At 43.8% G+C, this 16947-nt stretch overlaps 1 protein-coding gene across 4 annotated transcripts; it reads right to left on the bottom strand.

Moving 5' to 3' along the window:
- Positions 1-3367: 3367 nt before the first annotated feature.
- Positions 3368-16469, bottom strand: LOC145356009 (protein PML-like). 4 transcript variants are annotated; one of them, XM_080208566.1, is made up of 6 exons: positions 16389-16469; positions 14446-14942; positions 13145-13722; positions 12075-12148; positions 11120-11219; positions 3368-5075 (listed from the first exon to the last, which is right to left on the bottom strand). In XM_080208566.1, the coding sequence occupies exons 2-6, from the start codon at positions 14937-14939 to the stop codon at positions 5053-5055; spliced, it is 1269 nt and encodes a 422-aa protein (XP_080064692.1). In that variant the 5' UTR covers positions 14940-14942; positions 16389-16469; the 3' UTR covers positions 3368-5052. The 4 variants fall into 4 exon arrangements, with proteins under 4 accessions (XP_080064692.1, XP_080064690.1, XP_080064689.1 ...); XM_080208564.1 differs by having other exon boundaries at positions 3369-5075; positions 10985-11219; positions 16385-16469; XM_080208563.1 differs by having other exon boundaries at positions 3369-5075; positions 10985-11219.
- Between the last annotated feature and the right edge of the window lie 478 nt (positions 16470-16947).

Below are 16947 nucleotides of genomic sequence, written 5' to 3'. Positions count from 1 at the left end.
CAGGCTCAAAGGGCTAGATGGCCTACTCCTGCTCCTAGTTCTTATGTTCTTATACCTGTCATACCTTAGCCAATCACATATTTCCCTTTGGCATGATGGCATTTTATTAGTCCGTAGAATGCAGAAGCTAATTCCTGTCTTGGTTGACCCCACTTCTGCTGTTGCCTAGTAACATCAGCCCAAAGTTCAAATGAACGTTCCCATGTGTTTTCCTGTAGGCCACTGCCAAACCAGATTAAGACATGACTCCACATCTGGGCATGCATCCATCTTATCTGGCCAGTGAATAAACCCTATTCATGAAATATGATTGTGCTAAATGTTCTTTCCATCTGAAATTCTACTGATAAAACTTGCGTACACTCAAGGCTAAAATACTCTCTCAGAATATGGATTTGCCCTGATGTCCTTTACCACAGTCTTTTGCAGCAAATTGCCTTTGGTTAAAGTGAACAATGATTCTTTTAAAAATACATTAATACATTCAAAATATCAGAATGTGTTTTAAAATCATACTCACTTGTTTAAATCTCTTACTGCATCTCAAATGGCTGAAGACTTAGAAATCAAGCTTGCTGACCTACACCTCGCAGGCAGCGCTGAGGACAACTGAGAATGCTTCAGGGATGCTGTCCATTCATCTGCACTGAAGATGCTCAGGCCTCTACCTGCAAGCAGCATGACTGGTTCGATGAGAATGATGAGGAGATAGAGACTCTACTTGTTGAAAAGCACCATCTTCATCGGGGCTGTCAGAATGACCCATCATCAGCTGCCAAGAAAAATGCTTTTACCAGTGCTCGCAGGACAGTCCAGAATAAACTGTGTAAAATGCAGGATGCCTTGCTGAGCGCCAAGGCAGATGAAATACAGGAATACTCTGACAGAAGTGACTTGAAACGGTTCTTTGAAGCCCTCAACACACTCTACGGACCTCAATCTCTCGGGAGTTTCCCCCTCCTGAGTACAGATGGTACAACTCTCATTACAGAGAGGGCTCAGATCCTGCAGAGATGGGCTGAACACTTTGAAGCCATACTCAACCAACCGTCATTTATTATGAGGCAATAGACAGGATTCCCCAGGTCGATATCAACAGCGCCAAGGATGACCCACCGGTAGTAGCCAAAGTCACAAAAGCTGTTAGCCAGCTATCCAGTGGCAAAGTCCCAGGGGCAGATACCATACCTGCAGAGATCTACAAAGCTGCTGGCCTGTACTTATCGAAAAGCTCACCGAGTTGTTCCAGTCCTTTTGGAAGCAAGGATCCATTCCTCAGGAACTTAAAGATGCTTCCATCATACACCTCTACAGGAGGAAGGGCAATTGGCAAGTATGGAACAGCCACTGAGGAATCTCACTGCTCTCCATCACAGGAAAAACCCTCGCAAGAGTCCTGCTAAATCGTCCAGTCACTCATCTGGAGTTGGGCCTGCTTTCAGAGTCACAGTGTGACTTCCGCAAAGGTCGCGGGACTATTGACATGATTTTTGCTGCGCGCCAACTTCAGGAGAAGTGTCAGGAGCAGAATCGTGAGCTCTACACAACCTTTGTTGACCTCGCAAAAGCCTTCGACACTGTTGGCCAACAAGGCCTGTGGAGGATCATGTCAAAGTTTGGCTGCACCCCCCCCCACCCCCACCCCCCCCCCCACCCCCCCCCCCCCACCCCCACCCCCCCCCACCCCCACCCCCCCCCCCCCACCCCCACCCCACCCCACCCCCCCCCCCCCCCCCACCCCAATTCATTCAGATGCTGGTACGATGCCAGAACACTGGACGGCAGAGAATCCTCTGAGATATTCCCAGTCACCAATGGCATCAACAGGGCTGTGTGCTCGCACCCACACTGTTCAGCATGATGTTTACTGCCATGCTGAATGATGCCTTCCAGGACAGTGTTACTGGAATGAGCCTCAAGTACAGAATGAGTGGGAAGCTCTTCAACCTGAGGAGACTTCAAGCTATTACCAAAGTGAAGGAGACTGTTCTGAGAGACTTCCTCTTTGTGTCTTGTATACTGGCTCAGAGCCAGAAATGCAAGTCAGTATGGAGAAAATTTCCATGGCTTGTGACAACTTTGGATTGACCATCAACATTAAAAAGACCGAAGTCACTCACCAGCCTGCTCCTCATGCACCATACACAGAACCCATAATCACAATCAAAGGGCAGAAACTATAGGCAGTGGACCAGTTCACTTATCTTGGCAGCACTCTCTCCCAAGCAGTAACTATTGATACAGAAGTTAACTGCAGAATAGCGAAGGCAAGCCCTGCTTTCAGTAGACTGCGCTCCACTGTATGGAAACGTAAAGGAATCAACCCAGCGACAAAACTGAAGGTCTACAGCTGTGGTACCCTCCTGTATGCCTGTGAAACGTGGACTGTGTTTCGAAGGCATGCAAGACAGCGCAATCATTTCCACATGACTTGCCTTTGCAGAATATTATGCATCAGATGGCAAAATAAAGTACCAGACACTGAAGTTCTCTCTACAGCAAGTGTACCATCAGTCCACACACTGCTGATGAGAACGAGGACCCAGTGGGCAGGTCATGTCATCCATATGCCAGATGAGTGCATACCCAAGCACCTTTTTGGGGAACTCTGCTGGAAGACGCTCACATGGCGGGCAGAAGAAACGTTACAAAGACACTCTCAAGACCTCCCTTAAGTCGCTTGACATAGACGTGACCACCTTGGAAATGCTGGCACAAAACCGTCCTACCTGGCGCTGCCTCATCCACAAGGGCTGTCAAGCTTACAAAGCAAGGTGCATTGCTGAAGCACAACCTAAGCGCGAGCTGCGCAAGTCCAGAGCTACCAGCGCAACAACTACAGTGCCTACACAAGTCTGTCCAACATGTGCCAGGACATTCCGTGCCTGAACTGGCCTGATCAGTCATCTTTGGACATATCGCATCCAGCCTCAAAATGACTAATGGTGTCATGGTCCTCATCGACAACGATGGACGAACAACTAATGTGTGTAAATTGCTTTCTTATTAGCTCATAAGCCTGTTTTAAAAGTCATTTAACTTCTATCAGTGCCTTAATGTCTAATGCTTTAAAAATTTTACTAATCTATTAGGATTCTTCCTCTTACATAGTGAAGAAGGTTATCTTGGTCAACTGAGCTAGTGGGCAAGGAATGGCAGATGGAGTTTAATTCAGATAAATGCAAGCTGTTGAATTTTGGTAAGACAAACCAGGACAGGACTTATATAGTTATTGGTAGCACCCTGGAGAGCGTTGTAGAACAGAGAGACCTAGGGGTGCAAGTACATTGTTCCTTGAAAGTGACGTCACAGGTAGACAGGGTGGTGAAGAAGGCGTTTGGCCTTCATTGTCAGAGCTTTGAATACAGAAGTTGGGATGTTATATTACAATTGCACAAGACATTACCAAGATCACATTTGGAAAACTGCATACAATTCTGGTCATCTGCTATATTTGGTTAAATTTGATTTATTAGTATCACGTATTATCATACAGTAAAAAGTATTGTTTCTTGTGCGCTGTACAGACAAAACATACCATTCATAGAGAAGGAAATGAGAGAGTGCAGAACATTTTGTAACATAGCCAGGGTGTAGAGAAAGATCAACTTAATGCAAGGTAAGTCCATTCAAAAGTCTAACAGAGCAGGGAAGAAGCTGTTCTTGAGTTGGTTGATACGTGATCTCAGACTTTAGAAATCTGCTATAGGAAGGATGTTATTAAACTGGAAAGGGTGCAAAAAAAATTTACATCAATGTTACCAGGACTGGAAGGTTTTAATTATAAGGGAGAGGTTGAAAAGGCTGGGACTTTTTCCCCTGGAGCATAGGAGGATGTGGGGTGATGTTTTAGAGGTTTATAAATTCATGGAAGAGCATAGATAAGGTGAATATCAAAGGTCTTTTCCTCAGCATAGGGGAGTCCAAAACTGGAGGGCAGAGGTTTAAGGTAAGAGGGCAAAGATTTAAAAGGGACCTGAGGGGCAAGTTCTTCACAAAGGGTAATGCATACATGGAATGAGCTGGCAGAGGAGATGGTTAAGGCAGATACAATTACAACATTTAAAACACATTTGAACAGGTACACGGTAGGTGGAAAATGTTTACTGGGACATGAGCTAAATACAGGCAAATGTGACCAGTTCAGTTTAGGAAACATGGTCATATTGGATGAGATGAGCCAAAGGGCCTGTTTCCGTGCTATATATCTCAATGACTGTGTAGAGTTTGCATGTTCCGGTGTGTCTGCATGGGCTTCCTCTGGGTGCTCCGGTTTCCTCCCACATGTCTAAAAATGTACAGGTTATGTTGATTGGCTGTGCTAAATTGCCTTTAGTGTCAAGAGGATGAGCAGGGTAAATACATAGAGGCAAGAAAATATTAGATTAGAGAGGCATCTGTGTTGGCACAGACTTAATGGGTCGAAGGGCCTGTTCCTGTGCTGTACTGTTCTTTGTACGTGGAGTTACGGGAATAGGGCCTGGGTGGGATTGTTGTTCGCAGGTTCAATGGGTCAAATGACCTCCCTCTGCACAGTAGGGATTCTGTATTGGGATTTTTTGGCCTCGCTCATCCCAAAACCGTGAAATCCTGCCTGAGGCTAACGGACCTTCCCATGCTCCACCCCTCACCAATTCCCATGGCGGGCAGGCTGGTAAAATTCCGATTTATGACTCTTCATATCGGACTCGATAATAACAATAGGAATTATTCATTATTAATGTAAATAGATATCTTTATCTTGTTTTGAGAGCAATGGTCTGACAGCCTCTTGCTTTCTGTAACCAATAACAAGTAGTGCTTCAGAAAGAATCACAGCACAAAAGGAGGCCATTCTAATTTACAGCTATCCCAGTTAGTCCCACAACCTGCTCTTTGCTTATATCAAATTGTCTTTTGAATCTGCTTCCACCTCTCTTTCAGGCAGTGCATTCCAGATCACAACAAATATCACAAATGTTCGCATTACTTGGTGTAGAAAGCTGTGGTCCTTGCCTTTGCTCCAGTATGCCCAGCCACATCAGGACATTCATCTCCGATTAGTTGGAATCCTCAATCTATTTGTATCAGCTCCACTGAAAAAAGAGTCAAAGTTGAACTTTATGTTTGAATGCACACTCAAATACATCACAAAATACCGACAGGAGATGCATAGGTACCAGTATTAATGGGAAATGGCAATGGTGACGGTGGGGGGGGGGGGGGGGGGGCAGTGATGGAAAACAACCTAAAGAACATGGAGGTCCTGCAGGGCCTTATTTAAATAAACACAGAATAGGCATTTAGTGGTAGGGAGCTATGTGGGTGGTCCCAGCAGTTGGGGTAGTTGGGGGGGTGGAGACTTGAGATGGAGATGTACTTGGCATTTTCACCTGATAAACCAAAGGCTTTCCTTTGAGGCCCTTGAAAGAAATTCCTGCTCCTGCTGGCCCACAGAAAACTTCAGAACAGGCCGAGTTACACATTGATCTTGATCTTTTCTTGGTTCATCCTGCCATGTTTCTGTTGCCGGGCAAGCGACAGAACGAAACTGCACCCACAATGCGGGTAAGATTGCAGCACTGTGGCAATGACATCATTGGGGCATGACTTTGAATCTTAATTATAGGCCCCTTCCTCTTTTTAGGGGAGTCTCATCCAGTGATGGAATAGCTGCTGTGAATTTTACATCAGCTGGGAATGCTGCAAACTGAGAGCATATTACACAATTCCAATATCTTAACATACCCTATCACTGCCTCTGACCCTGTTCTAACCATTGGTTGTGTTCAAACTGAGGACCTGCCATAACTGGCAATAGTTTTCAGACTTCTTCATGTCATGTCAGCTAAACATAAACTTGCAGCTGATTTATAACTTGCATGAAGTAATGTCACAGAAAATAAATAATCATATTAAATACCACAATGGCACTTCAAGATAGAACCTTTGTGTAAAGCACATTACACATCAATTTGAGCAGACAACATGCGAATTAAAGTCTGATTATATATAAGGAGGTCTTTTGATGCAGTGGGTAACGTCTCTGCCTCTGAGCCAAAAAGCTCCAGTTCGAGCCCCACTTCAGTTTTTGATGACCAAGGAAGGAATGGCCAAAAGTTCTTCCACCATACACCTCTGGTAAGCGGTAAGAGCAGGAGAGATTCCTCATCAGCTGTGCGATGGAAAGAAAACTGGAACCTCTACAAGGTTCAGTTGGGTCGCTTAAGGGTTACAAGGTAGCTAGGAATGAGTTAATAAAAGGGCTTAGGAGAGCTAGGAGGGGGGATGAGAAGTCCTTGGTGGGTCGGAAAAAGGAAAACCCCAAGGCTTTTTACTCTTATGTGAGAAATAAAAGAACGACCAGGGTGAGGTTAGGGCCAGTCAAGGATAGTGGGAACTTGTGCATGGAGTCAGAAGAGATAGGAGAGGCGTTGAACAAATACTTCTGTTCAGTGTTCACTAAGGAGAGGGGCCATGTTTTTGAGGATGAGAGTGTGATACAGGCTGATAGGATGGAGGAGGTAGATGTTCTGAGGGAAGATGTATGAGCAATTTTGAAAAATCTGAGGGTTGATAAGTCCCCTGGGCCAGATGGGACACATCCTAGGATACTTTGGGAGTTAAGGGAAGAGATTGCGGAGCCTTTAGCTTTGATTTTTGGGTCCTCACTGTCCACAGGGATTGTGCCAGGGACTGGAAAGTGACGAAAGTTGTTCCTCTCTTCAAGAAAGGAAATAGGAATGACCCTGGTAATTGTAGGCCAGTTAGTCTTACTTCAGTGGTCAGTAAGTTAATGGAAAGGGTCCTGAGAGGTAGGATTTATGACCATTTGGAAAGATGCAGCTTAATCCAGGAAAGTCAGCATGGTTTCATGAGGGATAAGTCCTGCCTCACAAATTTGACTAAATTCTTTGAGGAGGTAACTAAGTATGTAGACGAAGGTAGAGCAATTGATATCATATACATGGATTTTAGTAAGGTGTTTGATAAGGTTCCCCATGGTAGGCTCATGAAGAAAGTAAGGATGTGTGGGATAGAAGAAAATTTGGCCAATTGGATAAGTAACTGGCTGTCTCACAGAAGACAGAGGGTGGTGGTGGAGGGAAAATTTTCAGACTGGAGACCAGTTACCAGCGGTGTACCACAGGGATCAGTGCTGGGTTCTCTGATATTTGTGATTTTTATCAGTGACTTGGAAGAGGGGGCTGAAGGGTGGGTTAGTAAATTTGCTGATGACACCAAGATTGGTGGAGTAGTGGAGAAGGTGGAGGGCTCTTGTAGGCTGCAAAGAGACACTGATAGGATTCAGAGCTGGGCAGAAAAGTGGCAGATGGAGTTTAACCCTGATAAGTGCGAGGTGATTCATTTTGGTAGGACAAACTTGAATGTGGATTACAGGGTCAATGGCAGGGTTCTGAGGAGTGTGGAGGAACAGAGAGATCTGGCATTCATACCCACAGATCTCTGAAGGTTGCCACTCAAGTGGATAGAGCTGTAAAGAAGGCTTATAGTGTGTTAGTGTTTATTAACGGGGGTTTGAGTTTAAGAGCTGTGGGGTTATGCTGCAACTATACAGGACGTTGGTGAGACCACATTTGGAATATTGTGTGCAGTTCTGGTCACCTCACTATAAGAAGGATGTGGAAGCATTGGAGAGAGTGCAGAGGAGATTTATCAGGTTGCTGCCTGGTTTGGAGGGTAGGTCTTATGAGGAAAAGTTGAGGGAGCTGGGGCTTTTCTCTTTAGAGCGGAGGAGGATGAGAGGTGACTTATTAGAGGTTTATAAGATGATGAAGGAGATAGATAGAGTGGACGTACAGAGACTATTTCCTCGGGTGGATGTAGCTGTTACTCGGGGGCATAACTTTAAAGTTCATGGTGGGAAAAATAGGAGGTATGTCCTAAAGAGATTCTTTACTCAGAGAATGGTTGGGGTTGGAATGCACTGCCTGCTGTGATAGTGGAATCTGAAACTTTAGGAACTTTCAAGCAGTTATTGGATAGGCACATGGAGCACACCAGAATTATAGGGAGTAAGATTGCTTGATCTTGAGTTCCACATAGCTCGGCACAACATCGAGGGCCAAAGGGCCTGTACTATGCTGTATTGTTCTATGTTCTCTACCATCACTATTCATAGCTCCAGGCTGCAATATGCACGTAAAAATGTATGTTACCACAGCAACTCATACTCCTTGAGTGATCAGTTGACTAAGTTAGCTGGATAGCTGGTATGGATCAGATCAGTGCTGTGGGTGAACGAGCCACCAATGATATGTGTAAAGACTGATACAAACAGGCTGCAACCCTAAATGAGTATTACACTGAGACAAGCAGCCCTCAGCCTTAGACATCGGGAATACACAGGAAATAGGCCATCCTGAAGACCATGGACACTCTCTGGTCAAACATACTTCTTTCCCAGACAAAGGAGCACTTAAACCCTTATTTGGGAGGGAGGTATGTGACCTATGTGTCTCCAGCACCCACAGGCATGGATGCTTGGTACACACGGCGAAATCAGTGTGGCAGCTACTAACTGGACTCCATTGATCAAGGTGATCAAACCCTGAATGATGAATTGGTAGTGATCAAGGGCCTGCCCTAAAGGATGTGAAATAATCAACAGATAAAGGTGCTACACAGCACAACCAGCAGCAGTGATTCTAGAGACCAACGACTGTGAAGGATGACCCTGGACCATCCAGAGGAGAAAAAAGAACAGACCAGACCAAAGACCAGACAATACTGAGGAGACTGCAGAGACCAACAAGTGGATATAGGCCAACATCTGCTTGAGTACTTGTCAGTCACTCAGTTAAGTCAAAGTCCAGTATTAAGTTTGATATTGTTCTGTAAAAGTAACTATCATAATTAATATTAATTGTGTGAATGAATAGATGTTATTGTATTCATAAGAACTCGCAGTTCTTTGTCCACATATAAGGATTTAAAAGACACTGTGTGGCCAGACACAACAGTGCCAATAGCACGGGGCCATTTTGGCTTTGGTGGATTCCTTGCCCTGCTCGCGGCAGAGGCTGTGGTGCTGTTGGTCGGATCTTCCTTCGGACAGAGAACCAGAGAAGATGACAGTGTTCTATAAAAGACAGAAAGGAGTAAACCATCTGACACCTGAGATCCCAGTGTTAGAATAATCATGATGCCTAATAGCCTCTTGCTGTCCATTTAAAAAAATGAAACATATTTACTCCCAAATTTGATCTTTTTCATTTGAATAGCAAACTTAAAGGCTGCTTGTCTCCTAATAGTCATCACGTTCCTCTGTGCAAGGATTGAGATGCACATTAAGTTTATTCAGATGAGATTCATGCAATGATAACATCTCATGGGGGCAGCATCTCAAAACTCTGCCAGTTCAGCAGCTTTTTTGGCAGGGATTACTGAATGAACCATTATTGTGGGAAAGTCTGCAAGGATATGATAGAGCTCCTCAGTCATCTACAAACCCACGGCCAACACTGGCATTGCACTTCCACCCAGACATCTGAAGGAAGAAGCATCCTTGATAAGAGGAAATGCCAATGATAATGATTAATCTTTCAATCTGGCTTACTCGGTACTTCAGCTGGTGTGCTTAATGCTAAAGTTGAGTACAAAAAAAACCTGTTCCTCCCCAGCATCAGAAATTTACATAAAAACAAGAAGCGGAATTTATCTAGCCCCTTTCACATCTCCGACACCACAAAGCACTTCACAAATGACACACTGGCATTGTTGCTTTGTAGAAAAACATGGCAATCAATGAATTAAAGAAGGTCCCACAAGCAGCAAATCAGCTAAACAATAAGGGAAACTGTGATTGGTTGTGTTGGTTGAGGAACAAATTTTGGCCAGCACACACAACTGTGCTCTGCATCACACTGTGGGTGGAATTTTCTGGCTGCGCTGGCCCCAAGGCCAGAAATTCCTGCTTAAGGTCAATGGACCTTTGCATGGTCTGGTCCCGCCTGCTACAATTCCCATGGTGAGCAGAATGGGAAAATTCTGCCCTTCAATCTGATGCCTGATGGGCCCTCAATTTAACTTCCAATCTGATAAATTATACTCATGACTGCAGCACTCTTTCAGGTACTGCTTCATACAATATACCCAAATACTGGAATGGAGTTTGAACACAAAAAGCTTCAAACTTGGAGTTCTACCAGCTGAAATAAACTCAGTCACACTTCAGTCCCAGCCTCGCTAATGAAATGGAAATCTCAATTTTCACACTGAAATCAGCTCTGTGCCAATTTCTGTTGTGGAGCTGATCATGTTGGAAATCGTAGGCTGGGAGACTCATAGAGGTTGTGGTGCCCAGCAGGAAGGCCGCGAAACAGATGTCCTCAGGCCCACTGCACTGCTCCAGCAATAGCCTCCACTAGCTTTGTTTCTCTCTCCACAGATGTTGACAATTTTCCCAGCACTTTCTGTTTTTATTTCAGATCTCCAGCATCTATAGTATTTTTGCTTTTATTTCAGCTCATCGTGTCAGCTTGGCTCTGTGGATGAACTCTTGTTTATGTCAGGAAGTTATGCATTCAGAGTGCATTCTAAAAGTTCAGGACATAAATTAGGCCGATACATCGTCAGAGGTAACAATATCTGGATGAAAAATATAGTCCAGTGGATATAAAAGATTCCACAACACAATTCTATCATGAGCAGTGAATTCTTCAGGGTCCAGGCCAACATCTATCCCTCATCAACACCAACAAAAACAACACAACTGGTTATTAATTTCACTTACTAAATATGGAATCATGCCATGTGAAAATTGGCTCCCACTCAAATAATGACAATAATTACTCATCAACCTAATTCACTCTGTTTGATGTTTCAAAACATCCTGATAAATAGACAGCTATAAATGTTAGCTCCTTATTTCGTGAAAAATATTTTTAAATCACCCAAAAGTAAAGATTGGAAGAAAGAATGTGGAATAACTTTTATTGATTGCGTTAAAGTATTTATGAAAAAATTAAGACTATCACCTTACCTTCTGTATCTAGAACAAAGGACTTTGTTTGCTTTCCATCATCCTCGACACACGAAATGACACTTTCTATACGAGGGATAGGGCTGTGGACTCGGTAATTGGAAGAAGCGCTGGAAGTTCCATTTACACTCTTACCTGCCTCCTCTTTCACATATTGTTTTAAAGGAGGTTGTATTTCTGTATCTGCATCTCGTTTCCTTTTGTCGCAGCATTTTTGAGAAATGTGCTCCATATCCTGAAAAAAATGGGTGATCGTTTAAGCATATGATGGACGGAACATTCATGTGGAATCAGCAACTCTCGCTGACAGCCAGACCTCACCTTACACATTCTCCATTTATCATATCGCATTCTAAGTCAAAGGCAATTCAAAACTACATCATAGAGATGGTTTCAAATCCCAGGGAGCACAAGTCAAAAATGAGGAAGTTAGGAATAAGTAAGGAAGTTCTGAAGTGATGGAAGTGGAAAAGAGCAGGGCAGGAGGAAAGGGGAAGAAGAGATCTGTGAGATAGGAAGAAAAGAGAGGTTGAGGCAGAAAGGCAGAGAATGATGGGGAAGGCAGATGGGATAAAGGGACAAAACGGGAGAATGGGGAAGTAATATTTTCCTATAAGGTTACTTTGGTGCCTTTTTGGATGGGAACCAGATGGGGAAGAGAGTGGATAATGACAATCAGAGTCCTCTCTGCCTCAAAGAATGCTTTTCTATCATAGGATGTGGGCAAATGCCAATCCTATTGCCCTGGTGATGGTGAGCGGCCCTCTTGAACCTCTGCAGTCGTTGTGGTGTATATGCACCCAACACAGGGCCAGTGTTTGGGAGGATGGGGGGCATATTAACTGATGTTGTAGCATACTGAGAGATCAGCACATACCCAATAGCCCTCTGAGCAGTCTGATGGTGGCCTCTCAAGCAGGATTAGTAGCAGCAGCACCCTCCCCCCCCCCCCCCCGCCACCGATTATCAGTGTAAATCACCTGACAGCCTCTGATTGCAGAGTACCATAAATTCACCTCTTTACCAAACTCGGTAATAATGGCATATGTCCAACGCTTTACAAAACTCTGTAATAATGGTATATTTTCACCTCTTTATCATACGAATTAGGTGTATTGTGTTCAGGCAATCTCAGCTTCCGATCTGGAACTATTTCTGGTCTCACTGGAAAGGAATAGTTTAGCATATGTATCAATAATATTATCAATCAGGACAAACACAACAATGAATTAATTAATATCCATTTAATTACATCATTCATTCAGAACAGTTCTCAGAGTGAACAATGTAACCAAACCAGAGCACAATTTGGAAATACACAATCATAGGGAGCACAAACTTCCTCACACAATAACTATAGTTTCAGTCTATCAGTAAGATTTTTTCACCAACAGATGCCTTACTCTTACTTGTGTGGGCTACCATAGGAATTCACCCTTACGGAGTGGAGGGGACAGTTTGGGTCATTTACTGGAATAGATGGGCAGACAGACTGGAATGTGGTGGGGGGGAAGACAGTCTAGATCATTTAGTGGAATGGATGGAGTGAGTGGGTCATTAACTGCAATGGGCTGTGCAGTCTGGGTCATTTCCTGGAATGGACAGGTAGACAGGCTGGGACATTTACTGGAATGTGGTGGGGGGAGACAGTCTAGGTCATTTAGTGGAATGGACGGTTGGATGTCTGGGTCATTTTCTGGAATGGAGGTGTTGGAGGGGCAGTCTGAGTCATTCACTGCATTGGATGGAAGTGAGTGGGTCATTTACTGGAATGGAGCGGGGGGTGGTGGGTGGAGTGTCTGGTGTTTGCTGGTGCTGCACAGATTGTGCACCCAGTAAATACTCTTCAAGGAGGCATCAGGCTCATTCATAACTGGCTGTTAGATAATGTTAATGACATGACCTAAGAAGCATCCTACTAACTCTTCTTGTTAATGACATGGGTGGGGAGACTCAAAGCCAGAAGTGTTTTGAACTAGTGTCCTCAACAAAACCTCTTTGAATTCAGGAAGTTTTTTGTAGGTCCAAATAACTGCAATATTTATTTACATAGTACAATGAATCATACAAAGGCAAGTTTATACACAGAGAAACAGTTCAGCAAATTAATGCTTTTTCAAATTGAATAGAGATACATAGGCAGCTCTGGGGATTACTCACATTTTGTAATGACCAGTTTGCCCAGCATCTTCTCTGGATAAACCCAACACTCCTGAAAATCTATCACCATCTCCTCCATCTGTATGTTCAGGGGTTTCTCGTTCCGGAGGTTGCTGAATGCTGTTTTAATTGACCCTTGCAGCTCCAACACCTCCTGCTCTGTGGCATAGCGAAGCAACTGGGACACCAAGCTTTTGCTCACAGACATTCTTTTTAGCACATTCTCTGTTTTCATCAAACCTTCCTGCAGCTTTTGGATTCTGGCTGAGTGAAGTTCCTTCAGCTCATTCAGTAGTCTGCCCTCCTCCTCTTTCACCTTTTCAATGGCAGCATTAACTCTTGCTCTAATCAGTTCTTCCATATTATACTTGTCACCGTTCAGCTTGTCTATGAGCATCTCCAGGTCCCCCTTAGTTTTGCTGAAATTTGTTTCATTCACCTGTACTGCACTCAGCATGTCTCGGAGCTCATTTTTCTGTGTAGCAATCTGTTTCCTGATGCCACAGCAGTTATGGTCCTTATGTTCCAGCACCAGACACAGGACACACAACCAGACTGAGCAGGTGGTGCAGTAGAGACTATAAACAGAAAGTAAAATTAAAAAGTTGTTCAGATAATTGCATCCAACCAGGAGATAAATTCAATGTTTTTCTGTTATCACTGTCCTTGGTTTTAGTCCTCTGTATCACACATTTCTGTGGTTCTCCCCTCAGCCAGATACATTCCCTCAGCTAGTGGGAGACTAATCCTGTACCATCCACACGGTCAAAGGCACATATACACCTGACTATGTCCAATGATAATTTTACAAGCAAGGATACAGGCAGTCACAGGAACTCACAAGGGTAAAGGGTCAGACCACCTAACACCCAAACTCTGAGTGAGAGTGACTCCTGATCATTCAATCTAGGAGTGAGAGCCAGAGTGGCTCCCTATCACTCATTCTTAGTGAGAATCAGTGATTCCTGATCACTCACACTCTTGGAGTGAGATCAGAGTGACTCCTGATCATTCACACCGTGGGAGTGAGAATCAGAGTGACTCCCTATCAGTCACTCTCGGAATGAGAGCCAGAGTGACTCCTGATCATTCACACTCTGGAAGTGAAAATCAGAGTGACTCCCTATCACTCATCTTGGAGTGAAGGTCAGAATGACCATCTAACACTCACACTCTGATTGATAGGGATTCACTCTGACCTTCATTCTCGGAGTGAGGGTCAATGAGACACAAGTGGGAAGGAGATAAGAAAAAAGGCTTTAAAGGAAAGGTTGAGGCCATCCTTCACGAGGCAACATTACCTGAGGTGCTGATCATCATGAGCATTGCAAACAAGATCCTTTGATCTTCTGAGGATCTTCAAGAACTCGTCAGAATCCAATTTTCTCAATGTCCCCAAGGTTTGAACATACTTATTATGATTCGTCATTAGCACCTGATGTGTATGTAGGCACTTTGTACACAGGAGCTTATCACACTCCAGGCACATGAACTCAGGAGGAGTCCTGTCTTCACAGGAGGCACAGCACAGCTCTTTGCTTGCTAGGATTTGCTGCTGTTTTTTCACTTTGCTCTGTAAGTTTTCCACAAATATATTGTCCTTTAAGGAAGCGGGATCTCCCTTGGTGATCATCTCACAAATGGGACATTTAATGCTTTTCTCGTGACATTCTTTCTTTAGGCAATCTTCACAAAATGTGTGAAGACATTGGAGAAGCTTAGGTTTAGAGACTGGCTCGTTGCAAATCAAACATTGAAAATATTCCTCGACTTCTACTTCTGATCCAGTTGCCATAACCTGAAACAAAAAGTAACCTCTTACGACAAATCTATATTTAAAGATTACTTAGTGTTCTGTGACTGATTCACATATTTGACTAATATCTAGTTACAGAATAACACATTATTAGCAGGCTCAGGGTTTCTAGGCAAGTCAAAACAATTATCGAATACAGTTCCAATATCCTTACAGCAGTGTGAATCAGTGTTAAGTTTATAGCAGGCTAGGTTAGGCTGAGTACTGCATAAATGCACAGAGATAGGAGGAGCCATTCAACCCCTCAACCCCATGTTCTGCCATTCAGTTATGTCACAAGTGATCTGTAGTTCAAGTCCATTTACCCCCTGATAACCTTGCCTTAAAAAAATCTGCCTTGAAAATTTCAATTGAATCCAGCAAATAGCCTTGTGGAGGTTCTTCCTGATTTTGCCCCTGAAAAGTCAAGTTCTAATTTTAAGATTGTGTTCCCTTTTTCTACATTTCATTATCATAAAATCTCTAAAGTGCAGAAAGAGGCTGTTCGGCCTATTGAATCTGCACAAACTCTCCAGGGTAGGAGGGTGTTAATCCCCTAACCTATACATCTTGGGACATTAAGGGATAATTTAGCATGGCCACTCCATCTTTGGAGTGTGGGAGGAAACCAGAGCACCCAGAGGAAACTCACGCAGGCACAGGGAGAACATATAAACTCCACTCAGATGGGAATTCAACCTGGGACTCTGGTGCTGTGAGGCAGTAGTGCTAACCATTGTGCCACTGTGCCGCCCTTTTCTTTCCCACAAAGCTAAAATATAATTTAATAGTGCCAAGGTGCCAGGTTGGCCCTGCCCCCAACCACCCAAGTGGGCCCCAGTGGCCTCTGGTGAGGCCATCACGTCCAGAACCAGCTGTGATCCTTGCTGGTGAGAACCTCCGGAGCTTGCTAAACAGATTTAAATAAAGTGACGAATAGTTAAGTCAGCCTCAAGCCTGGGACAGAAAATGGCTTGGGAAGATCACAACCTGCCAGATACCAGATGTGAATCGGACTTTTTCTCTCCCAGAAATTTCCCACCCTGCTACGCTACTCAACCAGCGCAGTGGGGCAGGAAAATCAAGCTCTATATATTTCAGTAAGATCAACTCTCACTTGACTAAACCCCAATGAGTGTAGGCCTAACCTGTTCATATGGGACATGCAGCTTAGTTAGAATACATAAATTGCCAAACTGCCTTCTGTGAATAGGTTGTTCAGCCAGGCCCTGTGCTGCCTCCAGTAAATCTAGAAGTGACTGGAGTTAAGACTCGGATTTTTAACACTTGAACAGCCACCCAAACCAAAAGCTCTATTTTTAAAACTGCCAAATTGTCAAAGAAAAAGGATTCTTTATCAGCAGTGCTGATTCTGCATTTTAAAAGATGCCTTGATCTCGCAAGCAGTGTCTAGACAACCTAAAGTGCAACATAGCTGCGAATACTTGCAGTTGGATCAGCCGCTGTCAGTTCCTGGACCTGTTCCTTTACTCCGCACCCTGCAACGTTGGGAAATGAAACTTAGCTTGGTGAAACTAGATGAGGGGTGGGACTCTATGACTGCACAGAAAGCTGGCTGCTGATTGGCACAAACCACTGAGTGCCTGACCAGGGCCCAATCAAGTAATTCACAAAGCAAACAAAACATTTGATTCAGTGGACATTATGGAAGAGTTTCACTTTCTGGTATTAATAAGGGACGAGGGGAAGTGCGCATATGATACATTTTGAAATTAAGTATAGGCAGAACGAAGAGACTTTAACTGAGTAAAATTGTACGTGCAATTGTAATGGAGAAATTAATGTCTTCTTTGCCTTAAAGAGAAAAAAACATTGGCACAGAAGGAAAATGATTTTTAATTCATTTTTAGGATAGCTGCATGACTAGCAACTGAATTCAAAGCCCCAAATTCTCATAGCCGGATTTGAAATAATTTATCATCTCTGATGAGCCCAGACCTCTGGACTGCAAACTCAGTCATAAGAACATAAGAAATAGGAGCAGGAG

Source organism: Carcharhinus amblyrhynchos, chromosome 20, assembly GCF_965287045.1.
Source record: "Carcharhinus amblyrhynchos chromosome 20, sCarAmb.v2.hapA, whole genome shotgun sequence".
Taxonomy (NCBI): domain Eukaryota; kingdom Metazoa; phylum Chordata; class Chondrichthyes; order Carcharhiniformes; family Carcharhinidae; genus Carcharhinus; species Carcharhinus amblyrhynchos.
Note: the sequence above shows the minus strand (reverse complement) of the source record. Positions and strands in the feature narration are given on the sequence as shown.